The sequence below is a fragment of the Penicillium waksmanii genome (assembly GCF_028829765.1).
Source record: "Penicillium waksmanii strain IBT 27052 chromosome Unknown utg000010l:1.0-3698451.0:1.0-3701458.0, whole genome shotgun sequence".
NCBI classification, from domain to species: Eukaryota; Fungi; Ascomycota; class Eurotiomycetes; order Eurotiales; family Aspergillaceae; genus Penicillium; species Penicillium waksmanii.
This window is the reverse complement of record NW_026643256.1, coordinates 107,438-124,027: the sequence shown is the minus strand read 5'-3', so window position 1 is coordinate 124,027 and position 16,590 is coordinate 107,438. Positions and strand designations below refer to the sequence as shown.

The 16,590-nt window shown below is 52.7% G+C and overlaps 11 protein-coding genes across 11 annotated transcripts; 4 read left to right on the top strand and 7 right to left on the bottom strand.

The window, feature by feature from the left end:
* Window positions 1-10: 10 nt before the first annotated feature.
* On the top strand, window positions 11-835 carry N7481_011989 (NEDD8-conjugating protein UBC12; the record flags this gene model as incomplete). The annotated part of the gene is made up of 5 exons (XM_057271208.1): window positions 11-31; window positions 90-180; window positions 296-405; window positions 462-584; window positions 683-835. 5 exons carry the CDS (start codon window positions 11-13, stop codon window positions 833-835), a joined length of 498 nt encoding a protein of 165 aa, XP_057115396.1.
* A 728-nt stretch (window positions 836-1,563) lies between these two features.
* On the bottom strand, window positions 1,564-1,969 carry N7481_011988 (cytochrome c oxidase subunit VIIa; the record flags this gene model as incomplete). The annotated part of the gene is made up of 2 exons (XM_057271207.1): window positions 1,564-1,775; window positions 1,927-1,969. The coding sequence occupies 2 exons, from the start codon at window positions 1,967-1,969 to the stop codon at window positions 1,564-1,566; spliced, it is 255 nt and encodes an 84-aa protein (XP_057115395.1).
* A 587-nt stretch (window positions 1,970-2,556) lies between these two features.
* N7481_011987 (TBP-associated factor 8 family protein) lies at window positions 2,557-3,661 on the top strand (the record flags this gene model as incomplete). The annotated part of the gene is made up of 2 exons (XM_057271206.1): window positions 2,557-2,818; window positions 2,895-3,661. 2 exons carry the CDS (start codon window positions 2,557-2,559, stop codon window positions 3,659-3,661), a joined length of 1,029 nt encoding a protein of 342 aa, XP_057115394.1.
* A 254-nt stretch (window positions 3,662-3,915) lies between these two features.
* On the bottom strand, window positions 3,916-4,289 carry N7481_011986 (uncharacterized protein; the record flags this gene model as incomplete). Its single annotated transcript, XM_057271205.1, has 2 exons — window positions 3,916-4,009; window positions 4,072-4,289. The coding sequence occupies 2 exons, from the start codon at window positions 4,287-4,289 to the stop codon at window positions 3,916-3,918; spliced, it is 312 nt and encodes a 103-aa protein (XP_057115393.1).
* Window positions 4,290-4,588: 299 nt separating this feature from the next.
* N7481_011985 (putative Rad51 family DNA repair protein) lies at window positions 4,589-6,000 on the top strand (the record flags this gene model as incomplete). Its single annotated transcript, XM_057271204.1, has 2 exons — window positions 4,589-4,648; window positions 4,705-6,000. 2 exons carry the CDS (start codon window positions 4,589-4,591, stop codon window positions 5,998-6,000), a joined length of 1,356 nt encoding a protein of 451 aa, XP_057115392.1.
* A 47-nt stretch (window positions 6,001-6,047) lies between these two features.
* Window positions 6,048-7,232, bottom strand: N7481_011984 (threonine/serine dehydratase; the record flags this gene model as incomplete). The annotated part of the gene is made up of 2 exons (XM_057271203.1): window positions 6,048-6,817; window positions 6,896-7,232. The coding sequence occupies 2 exons, from the start codon at window positions 7,230-7,232 to the stop codon at window positions 6,048-6,050; spliced, it is 1,107 nt and encodes a 368-aa protein (XP_057115391.1).
* Window positions 7,233-7,517: 285 nt separating this feature from the next.
* N7481_011983 (Ketol-acid reductoisomerase) lies at window positions 7,518-8,708 on the bottom strand (the record flags this gene model as incomplete). The annotated part of the gene is made up of 1 exon (XM_057271202.1): window positions 7,518-8,708. The coding sequence occupies one exon, from the start codon at window positions 8,706-8,708 to the stop codon at window positions 7,518-7,520; it is 1,191 nt and encodes a 396-aa protein (XP_057115390.1).
* Window positions 8,709-9,905: 1,197 nt separating this feature from the next.
* N7481_011982 (isochorismatase family protein family) lies at window positions 9,906-12,332 on the top strand (the record flags this gene model as incomplete). The annotated part of the gene is made up of 1 exon (XM_057271201.1): window positions 9,906-12,332. One exon carries the CDS (start codon window positions 9,906-9,908, stop codon window positions 12,330-12,332), a length of 2,427 nt encoding a protein of 808 aa, XP_057115389.1.
* A 172-nt stretch (window positions 12,333-12,504) lies between these two features.
* Window positions 12,505-13,335, bottom strand: N7481_011981 (rhamnogalacturonan acetylesterase RgaE; the record flags this gene model as incomplete). The annotated part of the gene is made up of 2 exons (XM_057271200.1): window positions 12,505-13,145; window positions 13,224-13,335. The coding sequence occupies 2 exons, from the start codon at window positions 13,333-13,335 to the stop codon at window positions 12,505-12,507; spliced, it is 753 nt and encodes a 250-aa protein (XP_057115388.1).
* Window positions 13,336-14,091: 756 nt separating this feature from the next.
* N7481_011980 (enoyl-CoA hydratase/isomerase family protein) lies at window positions 14,092-14,999 on the bottom strand (the record flags this gene model as incomplete). Its single annotated transcript, XM_057271199.1, has 2 exons — window positions 14,092-14,821; window positions 14,887-14,999. The coding sequence occupies 2 exons, from the start codon at window positions 14,997-14,999 to the stop codon at window positions 14,092-14,094; spliced, it is 843 nt and encodes a 280-aa protein (XP_057115387.1).
* Window positions 15,000-15,522: 523 nt separating this feature from the next.
* N7481_011979 (Hsp20/alpha crystallin family protein) lies at window positions 15,523-16,002 on the bottom strand (the record flags this gene model as incomplete). Its single annotated transcript, XM_057271198.1, has 1 exon — window positions 15,523-16,002. One exon carries the CDS (start codon window positions 16,000-16,002, stop codon window positions 15,523-15,525), a length of 480 nt encoding a protein of 159 aa, XP_057115386.1.
* Between the last annotated feature and the right edge of the window lie 588 nt (window positions 16,003-16,590).

Genomic DNA, 16,590 nt, shown 5'->3' with positions numbered 1-16,590 from the left:
TCGAGCCAAGATGTTGAAGATCTGGTCGATGGTAAGGCTCCCAGACTGCCGATCGCATGATGAATCCTTGATGTTGATACCATGTATAGAAGCAACAGCAGCAACAGGCTGAAAATGCCGAAGGTGCTGCTGGCAAGAAGAAGAAGAAGGTCACCGCCGCACAACTGCGAGTGCAACGAGGTGAGTTCTCCGATCCCAACTCACCCTTGATCGGGCATCATTTCCCAACTCTCGGTCTTGTAGAGAAAGCTACTTGAAATTTTGCTCCTAACCATGACTCTTCTTCTCGCACCAGATCTTCAAGAACTCACCCTCGGCAACACAATGAAAATGTCCTTTCCCAACCCCGATGACATCCTCAACTTCACCCTGAGCATCGAGCCGGACGAGGAATGTACAAGGGTGGTATATTCCATTTCAACTTCACCGTCAACCAGAATTTCCCCCATGACCCGCCCAAGGTCAAGTGCACGCAGAAGATCTATCACCCAAATATCGACCTTGAGGGCAATGTTTGCCTGAATATCTTGCGGGAGGACTGGAAGCCAGTGTTGAATCTGAATGCGGTTATTGTTGGGATGCAGGTTAGTCTACAGCTTCTTTCGATTATCACTCCTCCCTTTTCCACTCTCTCACTGGTGGGCTTCCATGACCGAGCAAGGCTGACCTCCTTCTTCGATAGTTCCTTTTCCTGGAACCAAATGCCTCCGACCCTCTTAACAAGGAAGCCGCCGAAGACCTCCGTTCAAACCGCGATAGCTTCAAGCGCAACGTCCGATCTTCCATGGCCGGCGGGTCCGTCCGTGGTGTCTCGTTCGAACGGGTGCTAAAATAGAACTGATACCTGGACTCTCTGCTCTTGAGCAGTGAATGATTGGATCGCATCTGGCTTCTCTTGAACAGCAACAACATGACTGAGGAATGAGGGCACGAGGGCAACGAGATTATGATTATGATCTACGGGCTCGGCTTGGCTCGGCTCGACACAGGAAAGGATAGGATCGCATCGCATCGCATCGGACCGCATTCAAAATCCATTCCGGGTGGGCGGGAGTTTTGAGTACATATACCGGCGTATTTAGCGTTTGAATTCGATAGATTATCACGAATCAATGGCTGCTGCGGGAGGGATGTGGGATAACGCCAACCGCATCGTTATTGATACTGTGGGGTTTCGCATTTCATTCCCATCCGTTCCAATTTCCTTTTTGGGGGAAAGACTACGGATATAGATGTCGTAGATTAGATGGAAATAGGGCAGGGTTAGAGTTATAAAAGGTCTTGTATAACCGGTACTTAAAACACAGTCTTCGCAGGCGTATATGTACAATCGATTGCCTAGTCATCCACGCCCCGACACGACACGACCCAACCTGACCTATCGGTGCAGCCTGCCCCAAGACAGGCGAAGGTCTAGCGAGAGCGAGAGCGGCATTTGATCAATGAACATGTTTTATTGTTATTTTGGGAGAACGGAAGTTGCTTGACATAGAGAACATGTGCCGACAGGCGAATGGAAGATGATCGAGGCGAGGTGAGGTCAGGCGACTAGCGGCGAGCGATTTATTCGCGGGCCTCGGCGCGCTCCTGCTCCAGGCGAGTGTAGTAGGTATCACGCTCGCGAACACGGGGAAGGTGGAAACCTGCGAGGAAAGGGAGGAGAGTGTTAGTAGAGGTCGTGGTGGGCATGCGATAAGTTGGGTTGAGGTCATAATCACTTACCGTACCACCAGAGGTAGCCGAAGGTAGTACCGAAGCCTGGTCAACGAGAGCGTCTGGTTAGTGATGCGGTTCTTTTTGTATCTGTATTTGTCGTCCTTCATATTGTGCTTCGGTGCGGTCGCATATAGTAGAACCCAGGTACATCCCGCTCCATGGATCATGCCACTCGAGTTTCGATTTGGGGGGGGGCGTAGGTTCACTCACCGAAAGCGGTGCTCAGGTCAAGGACCAGGTTGCGGCGGAGCATCTATAAGATCAAAGGAGATGTTAGTGACTCATTCCGAGGCATTCGAGGTCGTCCGACCTGCCCGATCGGGGCAACTCGGCTGCAATGAGAAGGGGCACGTACGCCGGTGATGGGGGGGGATAGCGGCAGGCATTGTAGCGGATGAACGGTATCAATCGACGGGCGATGTAACACTTGATCGGAAAGTGGACAGAAGGAAGCCTGCCTCGGGGTGGTTGGGGGGTGGAAAGCGGAGGGGGAGAGAAGAGGGAGCGAAGGCGCGGCAAGTTGAAGTTGGAAGTTGAAGCTTTCGGGCGGACTACATAAGCGAGTCTCCGGATTGGTCGATCTCATACTACAGTACATACTACTTACGTATTACACTTATGTAGAGTAGAGACCAGTGATAATTAAAGTAAAGCTGTATTAAATTATATCATTTCACTTTTTCTCTTCCCTTCTTCTCTATCTCTACTAATACCTACTCTACCATCCACCTGAATCAGCTGATCATCGCCTCAGGTGTCAGTCATATCCCAATCACGTGATCGAATCCCCCCCCATCAACAAGCTCCGTCGCATCAACTTGGTTTCAACATCATCCGGCCATGGCGTCGTCCGGCCTTCCAATGAAGCGCAGCTCCTCTTCTGTGGAAGCGGCTGATGTGAAGCGACCAAAGCAACATTATCACCATCACCACCGCCTACAAGAACCCATTTCCCTCCCGTTGGCAACCGAGCCCGCCGTGCAGGATGACGGCAACATGGATCAACTCATGAGTCGCTCGATCGGACAGCTCCTCAAAGATGTCGGATTTGATCTTGCAGAGCCAACAGCGATGTCAAGCTTACGGAGCGCAGCTGAAGAGCGTATGTGATGGTTTCCAGCTATGCCCGGGTTAAGAAGGATTTGACGAGCTAACCTCGATTCCCGCCTGGTTTCTAGATCTCTTGCGTCTTTCATCATTTGTTCGCCAATCGATGCTATCATCTCGCCGTATTCAACCCATTCCGCATGACTTTGAACTGGCTCTCAAGCGCGGTCGCCTTTCCCACGATGAATTGAGGGACTACATACAAGCACCTTTGTCGACCTCTACCATCCCGACACTCCTCCCATCACCACCACCCGAAGACGAAGTCTCCCGGAGACTACCCTTTTTAAACGCCCTGAGAGTAGAAGAGAGTGAATCGAATCGATCTTACGTCCCGAGTCATTTCCCCGACTTCCCTAGCAAGCACACATACTCCGCGACAGCGGTCTTCACAGAGCGAGATAGCGATCCTAGAAAGATTCGCGAGCGAGCAGCTGAAGATGGACGACATGGTGAGGAGGCTCTGCGAAAGTTGGCGAGTGCCGCCTTCCGCGACAATCCGACAAGCTCGAGTAGTCGGGATAAGAAGCTTTGGGGCCGCCGACACGAGAGTATGGAGACAATGTTTGAGAGGACGGTTAAAGGGTTGGCGAAGAAATTGCCTAAAGACTCGCATGGCCACTCAACGATTGGTTCGGCCATGGATATCGATTCGGGTATACCGGCCGAGGCCGACGCGAAGGTGCGGTCCAAGGGCTCATGGAATCTGGAGCTGGGCCCGATCGTGAACTGCGAGAGGGACCAGTGGCGCCGAGCTACTTCTGGAAGAAGCACTGAAGATACGAAGACGTTCAAATCGGCTGCCGGTGCTGAGCTCATAGGGGGTACGGCGGGCTAATGGGGGGGGTGGTCAGGCGACCTGTAAGATTATTATCGGCGTTACCTTTCTTTCTGTTGGTTTTTCATTCCTCCTTTTTATGGGCCGGCGTTTTGGTTGCACGTTTCGGAGTCGTTCTTGAGGAGATACCCCATGGCAATCTGCATGACAGTGATTGAATTTGAGATGTTCTATCGTACATAATCCCATTTAAACCAATAATGACCCTCTGAACTCCACCCAGTGCAATTATAATTCTATATACCAATCTTGCTTCATGGTATTGTAGTCCCCGTCTGTTTCCTCGCCTCGTCTGCCTGCCTGAGAGGTTCCCAGGATGTAGTCTCGACTGTCAATCCGCTAGCGCAGCTGTCGCAATGAATCAGTTCACTGTTTCGAGTAGGATGCCATGTTCTGCGTAACGAACTCACCGTCGAAATAGCCGGACAACTGGTTTGCACACTATTACTCCCGGCTTGGGAATCTCCTCCTGCGGCGGATTGCAGGAGTACTGAAGCATTTCGAGAAGTTGGCATTCCTTTAGGTTCACATCGGGGCCTTTGCGGCGCTTGTCTTGGAAATTGCGCTGAATCGTGTTGACATGGTCGGGCAGGGTTTCGGCATTGAAACAGGGGACGAGGGGTGCCATGTCGTTCTAGTCGGCTCAAGGAGGGTGGGGGAGGAGAGGTACTATTGGAGGTGTTCGAGTGGAGAGTGGCGAGTTGCGAAGTTGCGAAGTTGCGAAGTCGAGAAGTGCCGCCGCAAAAGCTCCGGCCCGCACTGACAACTTGCAACTTGCAACTCGCAACTCGCAACTCGCCGCTTCCGCAAAGTGCATTGCATTGCATTGCATTGCTTGAATGAACAACCTACAAGGGCCAGATTTCATTCATTGCATCCACTCCATTCACCTGCTGAGGGCCATGTTCATGACATCCACTGCCTGTCATGGCTGCCAGCTTAGGCGCGTCCTCACTGGCCGAGGTACATCTTGAGGGATTGGATCAGGTGTGTTGATCAACGCGATGTTAATGGCGCCTCATGTGACTAATACAATACTATAGCTTCTGCATGATCTGGCAAATATATGCTCATCCAATGAAAACCCCGAATCTGGGCCACTCGGTGTACCTATACTTGATGCTCTGCTCGAGGTTTTCATGCTCAAGACCTTGAGACCAAGTGAACTCACACAGCGCCATCTGCAATCACCCGCCCAACGAGAACAGAATCGTCTTGATAATGAAGAGATGATATTTCAGAGTGTTGATCCGGAGAATGATATGCTTCCATTCGATCCTGAGACGGGTCAGTCTTCCAACGCTTTCTTCTCCAATTCCCTATACCGCAGCAAGAAGCCCTGTCCGGTTGTCGAGATATCAAGCAGTGCCTCTGCGGCAGGCAAATCCCAGCTGCTATACTATCTGGCCGCATCCATGATTCTCCCTCGATCATACGAAAACCTCCCTATTGGAGGGAAAGAGGCTGCTGTAATCTGGATAGACACCGATGATCGTTTCGATGCTGATCGGCTTCGTGTTGTAGCTCGTGGCATTGTACATCAAGCACGGCAGACTCTTGACCCCGATGCTCTAAATGAGGATGCTGGGGGTTCTTTTGATGAAAATTTGGAATCTATGCTAGTCTCCTCTTTACAGCATGTTCATGTCTTTCGTCCACAGTCATCATCTGCGGTACTTGCCACCCTCCTTTCCCTCGACTCGTACCTATACGATCTCTCACGACACAATTCTGCTTCTCGCCCATTGCAGATGCTTTGTATTGACAGCGCAACGGCATTTTTCTGGCAGGACAAACTGCGCGACGAGATCGCTCGCACGGAAGATATCGGCCGGCCTCGCGTCCAAGTTGACGAGGAACGCGAGCTGAAGCAAAGCTTCTACCTCTCCGATCTGTATACGGAACTGGTCAAGGAATTGAAGCGATTGCAGAGCCGATTTGGGTGTGCGGTTGTATACACAACGACCGTCACGACTGGTCGTCCCGCTCCTAACAACAACTCGGGCCCTGCTGGCCCTTACGATCGAGGGTCATCACGAACTCCGTCGCTCAAACCCGCTCTCCCTGCACCATGGGGAAACTTCCCAATCTTACGACTAATTGTTTACCGTGATGCAGTTCGTCCATTTCCTCCAGCTGCGAGCGTCGATGATGCTGAGAGAGATGCATCAATGCGGCAGGATGTCGTCAACCAAGGCAAGTTCTCAGCCTGGATCAACGCCTGGGACCGTGAGGAATGGCCTCGCCGAGTGGCAGATGGGGTAGACTGGTACAATGGTGGGAGTTTTGCCTTTTATGTACAAGATGTGGGAATCACGATACCCCGACCTGATAGATGATTACGAATGTATGCCATTTCTCTATATGCAAGTGCGGTAAAGACTATTTAGCCAAACAACTTGGAAATAGCTTCTACAGTTGTATTACCTCCGCTGAATACGACCGCAATGTCCCAGCCCTTCTCGCCGCCCTCTTGTTCGACACGCTTCCGGAATTCTTCATCGAAAAGACAAACCGCCAGACCAACGACGGCACTCGGCTCCACCACGACCTTCATGCGCTCCAGCACCAGGCGCATGGTTGCCTTGATTTGCTCTTCCGTGACGGCGAACACACCCTCCACCTTACGCTTATTGGAGATGACCTCCCAATTGAGCAATCCAACCGGCGTCCGCAGACCATCGGCAATCGTCAGCGTCGAAACCTTGGACACACGCTCTCCAGCCTGCAGTCCACGCCGACAGTCATCCGCGCCTTCAAAGGCAGGCTCCGCACCAAAGACACGAGTCGACTTGTTGGAGAAGAAGGTGGCCACGCCCGAGTTAAGACCGCCGCCGCCAACAGGCGTGATCACGGCATCGAGAGTCCCTGATCGGACTTGTTCCGTATATTGTGCTTCCAGCTCCAACGCCGTTGTGCCCTGTCCACAGATGATATTGAAGTCGTCGTACGGTGGGACTAGAATGGCACCTGTCTTGGCTTGTACCTCTGCAACGACGGCTTCTCGCTCCACGCTTGTCGAGCCACTGAAAATGACTTCCGCTCCGTAGGAGCGGGTGCCGGCGATCTTGGACGAAGTACTGATACTCGGCATCACGATGTGGGCGGGGACATGGAGTGTTGAGGCGGCGAGAGCGAGGGCTTGTGCATGGTTTCCTGGTAGCAGATATCATCAGATTAGTACTGGCGCTTTCCGAGGTCATTTCATTTCATCTCATGTTGGGGTCCCCATACCAGAACTGTGGGTAACCACCCCGCGCCGTTTCACTTCTTCCTCCCCGCGTTCCTCAATCAACCGTAGAAGCGCATGGAAAGCACCCCGAGCCTTGAAAGCACCGATTCGCTGTAGGTTCTCGCACTTAAAGAAAAGGCGGAACTTTGGGCGGGCGGGTGATTGACCCTCAAATGGAGTGCCGACGAGGGATTCGGAGGATTGCGGGGTTGAAGCGATGGAGTCGAGAGTCTTGCATGTTAGCAATGGGGTGCGGTGCACATATGGCTGGATCAGACCGTATGCGGCCTCGACGGCGGCGGGTGTGAGCAATTGTGCCCGTTCAGCGGGTGTAGTCATGTCGATGATGGAGATGTGGAGGTGGAAGGAAGTTGGAGAGAAAGACCAGCCCAGCAGTCAAAAGAGACGAGCCGAGGGGTCCCTCGGACTCTTCTCCGGAGGAGGTCCGATCTCAGCTAATTTTTTACAAGTCGAGAAGCTTCTCTACAATGGAAGATGTTTGAAATAATAGAAAATTCGGCTCATTGGCCGTTGATATTGTAGTATACCCGATCGCAAAAACAGTTTCATAGTACATCATAAACTTTTTCCAAAGCCCTTCCCAAGATGGTATCACGATATTATTTATTTCTGGTTCTCGGGGCGGAGGGAGCGGACGGCCTTTCCGGCGCGCCAGATCTCCAGGTCGCGGATCTCCTGGAGCTCCTTCTCGTACTTCTCGCGGTAGTCCTTCTGGGAGTTGTAGTCGAGGGAGCGCTGGGTCTCGGAACCGTCACGGACGGAGTCGTAGAGCTCGTTGAAGAGGGGCTTCAGGGTGTCCTTGAACTTGGGGGACCAGTCGAGAGCACCACGGCGGGCAGTGGTGGAGCAGGCAGCGTACATCCAGTCCATACCATGACCACCGATGAGGGGGTACAGAGACTGGGTGGCCTCCTCAACGGTCTCGTTGAAGGCCTCGGAGGGGCTGTGGCCACGCTCACGGAGAACCTCGTACTGGGCGAGGAACATACCGTGGATACCGCCCATCAGGCAGCCACGCTCACCGTACAGGTCGGAGTAGACCTCCTTCTCAAAGGTGGTCTCGTAGAGGTAGCCGGAACCGACAGCGACACCCATGGCGATGGCGCGCTCCTTGGCCTGGCCGGTGACGTCCTGGAAGACGGCAATGGAGGAGTTGATACCACGGCCCTCACGGAAGAGAGAGCGGACGGTACGGCCGGAACCCTTGGGGGCAACGAGGATGACATCAACGTCCTTGGGGACATCGACCTTGGTGAGGTCCTTGAAGACGGGGGAGAAACCGTGGGAGAAGTAGAGGGTCTTGCCCTTGGTGATCAGGGGCTTGATGGTGGGCCAGGTCTCGGACTGAGCGGCATCGGAGAGCAGGTTCATGACGATGGTACCCTTCTCAATGGCGGTGGTGACATCGAACAGGTTCTTGCCGGGGACCCAGCCATCCTGGATGGCCTCCTTCCAGGAAGTACCATCCTTTCGGACACCGACGATAACGTTGAGACCCTGGTCACGCATGTTCAGACCCTGGCCGTGACCCTGGGAGCCGTAACCGATGAGGGCCAGAGTGTCGTTCTTGAAGTACTCGTGGAGCTTCTCGACGGGCCAGTCACCACGCTCGTAGACATCCTCCTTGACACCGGCGAAGTCAATGGTCTTGACACCACGGACGGGGGTGATGGGGGTGAGGGCACGGCGGGCAACCGAAGCCAGAGCCGGGCGGGGGAGGGCGGCGGTGACAACGGAGCGAGGAGCGGCCACGCGGGCCATGCGGAAGGCACGGGGAATGACACGGGAAGCCATTGTGAAGGAATTGGGTGGAGTGGAGAGGGTGGGAAGAAAAGAGATGGGGAAGAAGGAGGAGGAATGGGAGGAGAGGATGGAATTTAAAAGAAAGTTGGGGCAACCAGCATGACCCAAGCATAGCTCCGCAAGCAGGAGTCATCGCACGTGATTACCGGAGTGTTGCTGTTGCTCCCCGGGCCGATGCCGGTGAGTCACAATGGGCCGTGATTGGTGGAGACCGCCGGGTGGGTCAGAGCAGATGGGGACTTGAACCTTGGGAGACTCAGAGTCAGGAATACTGGAGATTCTGGAGATGGATGGATAGATGTACTAGTATACTACTAACTACTACTATATTTATTACTGTACCCTAAAACCCTAAAGGGAGAGGAGGCTAAAGTTGGTAGTACTATGTAGTACTAGTACTAGTAGTAGAGTAAACACTGGGGTGAGGAAGGAGCGATGGGACCACAGGTAATATATATACCACCACCTGGGCAGTACTACGATATACCTCGACTACAGAATATAGTCATAGCACACGTTAGGGTTTTAGGGTATAGTAATAAACAGTAGATATAGTGTTTTTGAGGATATTTACTACTCACTAGTACTACCACTACCACTACCACTTTTTTTTTTTTTTACTAAACTCTAAACCCTAAAGTGTGCTGTATACTACTAAGTAATAAAGTACTGGTATACCTACTCCACAGAGTATGGGGAGCATGCAGAGTATCGCTATAGCCCACTTTAGGGGTTTAGGGATTAGTAAAAATAGCAGTAGACAGTTATACTAGTACTAGTCAGCAGCAGTTATACTGTATATATTATACGACTACTAGTAGTATATTATTCTAGACCTCCTCTCGTCTGCCCAGATGTACCAGCTGCACTCCTGTGGAATCTGCCAATGGCACCCGCGCAGCTGACCCGGCACGATGGACACTCTCCATCCCACCGCAACACACCCAATCGCCATGTCCATCCCATCCCCATTCCCGGTCGCTTCCCCTCCTTGAAAGAGTCTGGGAGGTTGAGGTGCCCTCGGCCTGTTACGAGTAGTACGAATAACTAGTACTACGACCATCTCTGCCTCAGGTGTCTCCGCCCCAACCGCTCCCCTCGCCAAACAACCTCCCTCGTACCCGCCGAATTGCTTCCCCTCTACTCTTCCTTCTCTGGCCTGGCGTATTGCCCTACCATGTCTATACGATGAGCTTCTTCTCTTTCGGCGATCTGCCTACGATCCAAACCCGCAAGGCTTTGCTGCTGCTCGACTTCCAAAATGATTTTGTGCGCCCCGCCGGCGCCCTCCACGTCGCCAACACTACCGATATCCTCGAGTCCCTCCCCCAGCTGGTCGCCGCCTTTCGTCGCGTCGGCGATGTAATCTGGGTACGATCGCAGTATGATTCTCCCCAGAGTCTAGACGACTGGAACTTTGGCGACCGCATCGTCTTGGAAAAGCAACCTCCGAAGCGGGATCCGGTACCTACTTCCGATATCATTGAAGCTTCCTCCGACCGCGACTCTCCCGAACCTGTCGATCCGGAAGCTTTTCTTTCGGGCCAAGCTGCCACTGCTTGCTCCCCCCAGACATCAGGCTTTCAATTCCCCGCCCCTATCCTAGCTGCCCTCGATCGAGAGCGAGACACCGTGTTGGACAAGACGGGTTACTCGGCCTTGGAGTCGGAGGGTCTCGTCTTCTCATTCCGATCCCGTTTTATCACGGAGATTTATCTCTGTGGCTCGCTCTCCAACGTATCCGTCTATGCGACCGCCTGCGATGCTGTCCGCAACGGTTTCTCGGTTACGCTCATCGAAGACTGTCTCGGCTACCGGGACTTTCAACGCCATCAAGAGGCCATGCGGCGCATGGCGGATATTCTTGGAGCAACAGGCCTAGATGCTCGCGAGCTGATTCAGGAGCTAGATTGGCAGGAAACTCACGCCATCGCAAAAGGTGGTTCCCAACCAAAACATCGAGCGACCGCGCCATCTGGCATTGAGGGTTTCATGGATAGCTTAGGGGTCCAGGCGGATGATACTATCCCGGAAGAAACTCCAGATGACGACATGCGCAGTCTGACCGAGCTGGCCTCGCTCACTCGATCCCACCGGATGACAACAGGGGGTTCTCAGCCTCGTCCAGGAGGAGTTGAGGGCAAGAAACATGTACGCGCTCGAGTGCGCCGCCCGAAACGTCGTGAGCCAACCCCTGATGCCGGGGCAGCAAATGGAAGACCTAGCAACAGCATTGGAGAAGGTGATTCTCGTCTCATTCCCGACCTTGATCTACCCGCCGATTTCTTTGAGCGTATTCACGGAGAAGTCTCCTGGCAGAAGATGTACCACCTTTCAGGCGAGGTGCCTCGCTTAGTGGCGGTACAAGGAGCCATTCAGCCAGATGGCTCGATGCCAATTTATCGTCACCCCGCCGATGAATCTCCGCCCTTGAAACAATTCACACCCGCAGTGGACGAAGCAAGGATCGCAGTCGAGCGAGTCCTTGGCCATCCTTTAAACCATGCTCTCATTCAACTTTACCGCAACGGGAATGACTCGATCTCTGAGCACTCGGATAAGACACTCGACATCGCTCGGGGCTCATACATTTGCAATGTGAGTCTTGGCGCCCAGCGTGTTATGGTTCTACGCACCAAAACGTCTGCAAGCGAGGCCAAGGAAAAAGAAGGCCATGAAGTGGCTCGCGCGACACAACGTGTCGCCCTCCCGCATCGATCACTTTTCGTTCTCGGCGAGAAAACGAACATGCGTTGGCTGCATGGCATTCGACCGGATAAGCGCCCAGACGCCGCCAAAGCACCCGAGGAGAAAGCATACGGCGGCGAACGCATCTCTATTACATTCAGGCACATTGGAACTTTTGTTGACCCGGCAGCAAACCTCATCTGGGGCCAGGGAGCCGTGAGCAAATCGAGAGAAACCGCGCGCACGGTGATTCATGGTGATCCCGCGCAGACGGAGAGATTGATTCATGCCTTTGGACAAGAAAATCGCGCTACGGAATTCATTTGGAGCGGAGTCTATGGCAGCGGATTTGATGTTGTAAACTTCGTCACTCCATCAACGTCACGTTTGGTGTTGGGTGGCGATGCGGTAGCCGATCTCAGGGTGCGTATGGGTCTGGGGGAGAGCGGGATCCGATATGAGGCGAGCACTAGCCTCGTCGTGGATCTTACTGAAAACGACTGCAATTCCATCAAACAGCCAAGCTTCACGGACTCCGACGGTAATACTGTTGTTGGCGATTTGAATATCTTGAAATGTCTCGCCGAGCGGCCCGCTGAATCTGTCCGCCCTGGTATCGAGATCCTTCGAGGCGGCAATCACGTTCCATGGATAGAAGAAATATTTTCTTGCTGGCGTAAACACCGCCAGAGCAACACGGGGACCGTCTTTGATTTCGGGCTCAGTATGTTTGATCGCGCCCTCAATGGACAACCTTACCTCGGAGGCTCAACGTTTGGCATTGATGATTGCTCGTTATGGCCAGTTTTACGAGAGATCTGTCAGGCCCAGGGTCCCTTTGAGAACCGATTCCCGAATCTGCACCAATATTATCAACGCGTTGAGAAACGAGGCATCGTCCGATCCATCCTCGAGGAATTGCGCTGAGTTTGAACAGGCTTGTCGATGTTGCAGCCTGTTTCCCGCGAATGATACCCTTGGTTATTCTTGTCTTGTAGCTTATGGACATATATGATGATACTTTATGAAACTTGCATCTGAATGGATTTCATTCTCCTTACTTGTTATTACTACACACATTCTTTGCATTGTATCCCCTTTACAGACAGTCGCCCGGGAAACTCGAGGTGTTCAAAAGGCTCTTGAGACTAACGTTTCCGCAAACCACCGCTTTGAAGAATGCCTCAGCAACGACCTGTGCCCCCGTGGCACTTGTGTGAGTGTGGTCGAGAGGGAAGTACGAGTCGACGGTGCTAAGGCCCAGAGACTCAAAGATATCGGCCACATACGCTCCGTGGTCCACATATGATGCACCTGCTGCTTCGGCGGCCAATTTGGCATACGCCACAAATCGCGAGGGGGTGTAGGTGAAAGTGCCCGTCTCCCACGGGTTGTTGGGGGTCTGACTCGAGATGAGCACGTTAGCACCCTTGGCTTTGAACTTGGCTGCTGCGTTCTCCAGGTATTTGGGGAAGGTCAGGACGGTTTCGGCGACGCCGTCGTAGGTAGTGCTGCAGGTTTCGTCGCCGGTGCCAGAGCAGTCAGTGCGGCCGTTGTCGGTTGTGGAGAGAGAGCCGCCGTCGTTGTGGCCGAATTCGATAATCACCCAATCTCCTGATTGGACTTGGCTTGCAATGGTGTCGAATCTGCCCTCTCGAGTATAGGATCGGGCACTGCGGCCAGCGACAGCTTGGTTGGATACGGTGACTGTTGTGTAGGGGGAGACATATTGACCCCATCCTGTTCATTTCAAGAAGTATCAGCATGAGTAGCAGAAATGAGATATCCATGGATGCCATCACAAGAGAGAGAGCATACCTGCAGTGCCAGATCCGGTTCCACCTGTTGCCATAGTCGAGTCACCAGCGAGGTAGATCGTGGTTCCCAGCGCACTGGGAATGATGGCTGAGAGGAGCAGAGCAGACTTCATAGTGAAGGATATTTGAAAGTGAAGCCGAATGAATCTAATCAGATAGTTGAGAGGAATCCTGTGACAGGCATGCATCCACTATGCTTATATAGCTATTTACCAACTACTAGTACTAAAACTATACTCATCCACGGTCCTTGTAGCCCTCACCGTACATCCACCCAACACTTGATTGACCGTTCCGGCATAAATTAAGCCAAGCACCAGGATACGTGGGAAAAAGCCCCAAGCCAAGCTCTTCACGGATGTCGTCCGCATGCGCTCGGTCCTGCTCGGTCCTACGGAGACGATGATCCAGCCTACAGACGGCGAAACCAACGCCGGCGCGGAGACCGGACGATCGCCCAGTGCTTTTGATTCATGGAACCTGCATCCTCACCCTGCAAGTAATCTGCAGATTTCTTCCTGAGGGGTGGAGGTCGGCACTGGGGTCATGTCAAGGTACTTCTGTCGGGAGAATGTCATCCTGGAACTTGAAACTGCCGAAACACACTCAGTTTCGGGGCTTGTTCCTGGCTTGACCCCATCCATGCGGAATGAGCCCGAGACAAACGGTCTGGCGAAGTGGTCTTGTGAATCAGATAGAAAGCAAGGTAAGAATATGGGCAAGGATTCAAATCAAAATACTATTTGGTGTAATATATACTCCGCTGTTTGCATTTTATATACAAGGGGGTGGGTCGGGTCAATCCTCCGTGGAGATAGCCCCGAATCCCGGAAACAAACACAAAAACATCAGACGGGTCAGCTGCACGCTTACAGTTTCTCAAATGTAGGCGTACGCTTCTGCAATCCGGATAAAAGGGCCGCGGTGACATCCTTTGTCTGGAGAGCGGCGCCATTCCACACGCTTGTGTAGCGCAGACCATCCTGAACAGAATGGTCGCGCGACCAGTTCAAGATCTCTTTGGTGCCTTGTACTGCGACGGGACTCTTGCTCGCAATCAAACCAGCGAGCTTGAGACCTGCTGCGATAGTCGCCTGACGGTCCTCGTGGACCGAGTTCACGAAGCCAACACGAAGAGCTTCCTCGGCGCCGAATACCCGGGCTGAGAGTGCAACCTCCTTCACCCATCCAAAGTTGCTCACTACCTTGGGTAGTCGGCTGAGAGTACCGATGTCTGCTGCTAGACCAATATCGACTTCCTTCACGGCGAACTTGACGTCTCGAGAGCAGATACGCACATCGGCAGCTGTGGATAGATCGATAGCGAGACCGAGCGCGAAGCCGTGCATAGCGACTACGACGGGTTTCTCACAGCGCTCGACAGCTGTGATGCAGTCTTGGAACTCGGTGATGTGGCGGCGCATGAGAGTTGCTGCGCGTGCGGGGTCGAGCTTGTTCTCTGAGAAGAGAGGGCCGCTTGATGCAGCTTTGACATCTAGGCCGGCCGTGAAAGCCTTGCCAGCGCCGCTGAGAACGATTGCGCGGACATTGCTGTCCTCGGACAGCTTCTCGAAGACTTGTTTCATTTCGAGCCACATGCTAGCAGGATAGAGGAGTTAGTGACGCGGGGCCGAGCGATATTTGAATTGGTAAGAGAGACCCACGCTTCGAAGAAGGCATTCATCTTGTCCGGGCGATTGATCTCGACGTGTGCAACATAGGGATGATCGGCTGGGAACTGCACGGCGAAGTGCTTGAAGGAGTAGTCTTGCGACATGATGGAGGGTGTGGAGGGGAGTAGGGGGAACAAGCTGCGAACTTTGAGATGAGGAATAGACGAAGTGTTCGAAGTGTTCGAAGTGAAAGGATTGAAGAATTGGTTCAAGGGCAAGACAAGGGCAAGACAAGGACAAAAGAGAGGAGATTCGGCATGATCTCGGACCACCCTGGGCAGCAGCACTTCTAATCAAAACGCACATGCCTCGGTCCGGATAAGCAGCGATAAGCCCCACATTTCACTTCCTACGAGTATTTACTTGGGGTATTTACTTGGAGTACTGGATCTAGGACTGGAGAAAGTAACTGGTAAATTGATTGAAGTATTACATGATAAGACTATGGATATGAATAGGGATAAATATATGAAACAGCAGAGAAAAGCAAGGCACCTTGGACAAGGCAAGCAGTGAAAACATCAGGTCATGACTCGTTCATTTTGCGCATTTGGTATTATTTGACCGAGGGCAAGGATGCCCGGAAGGATGCCCGGTCTTCAGCGACACGAACGAGATCGAACTCATCTACTCGATGGTGATCTTCTTGGCCGCGGCAGCAGTGGCCTTGGGAATCAGGATGGAGAGAATTCCGTTCTTCAGGTTGGCCTTGACGGCGTCCTGGTTGATGCGGCCGGGGAAGTTGAAAGTGCGCTGGAATTCGCCGATCGAGCGCTCTGAAGCCCAAAAACGGTGGTTGGGAGCAGATTCCTCATCTTCGCCTTCGGCCTTGGGTTCGGTGTGGTATTCACGCTCGGTGCGACCCTTCACGACTAGAGTCTGAGGGTCGGAGAACTCTATGTCGATATCCTTCTGGGCGATTCCAGGCAGCTCACCATCCAGGTGATAGGCGTCTCCGCTCTCACGAACATCAAAGCGGGGCGAGAAGGAGCGCAGTGAGGACTGATCCTGCTGGCGGGTCGAGCGGTGGGAATCATAGTCGTCCAGTAGTCGGAAGAGGGAACCGAAGTCACCCTGAGGGGTGAAGCTGGTGCGGAAGAGAGACATGATTGAGGTGATTGGGCTGATTTGGATTAAATTGAAGATAGGTTTTGAGAAAGAGCTGTGTAGAGCAGTGGATGGTTGAGAGTTGAGAGCTGAGAGAAGTGGAAAGGGAAGTCATATTTATAACTGCGCAGAGGCAGCTGCCTCGAGGAAGTTCACCCCATGATGGAAGGTGCGAGTGAGGTACTGGCAGTGACTGGCAGTTGCCTGTTGTTGCGTGATGCTTCCAGAAGGTGCGAGTGACTGCTGAATGCTACTGGATGTTGCTGGATGCCCGTCGATCCTTCTCCACGATTCCATATCACGTGATATAATCTGGGGTTGACAGGAGAACAATCATGTATGGGATGTATGGGGATGGGTAGTATGGCCATCATGTTTACATGAATTATCACCTATAGATTATACTCTATATAGTTACTATTGATACTAGGAGTAATACCCGCACAAGTAGCTAAGCGACCGGGTCATGGGTTATCTTGAGAAATGTCAAGGTCAAAGGTCCAACTTATGACCAGACGCTACACATAGAAATGGGGCAACAATGGCATCGACAATCCTAGTCAGTCCCAAATCAACCTTTGTATTTGC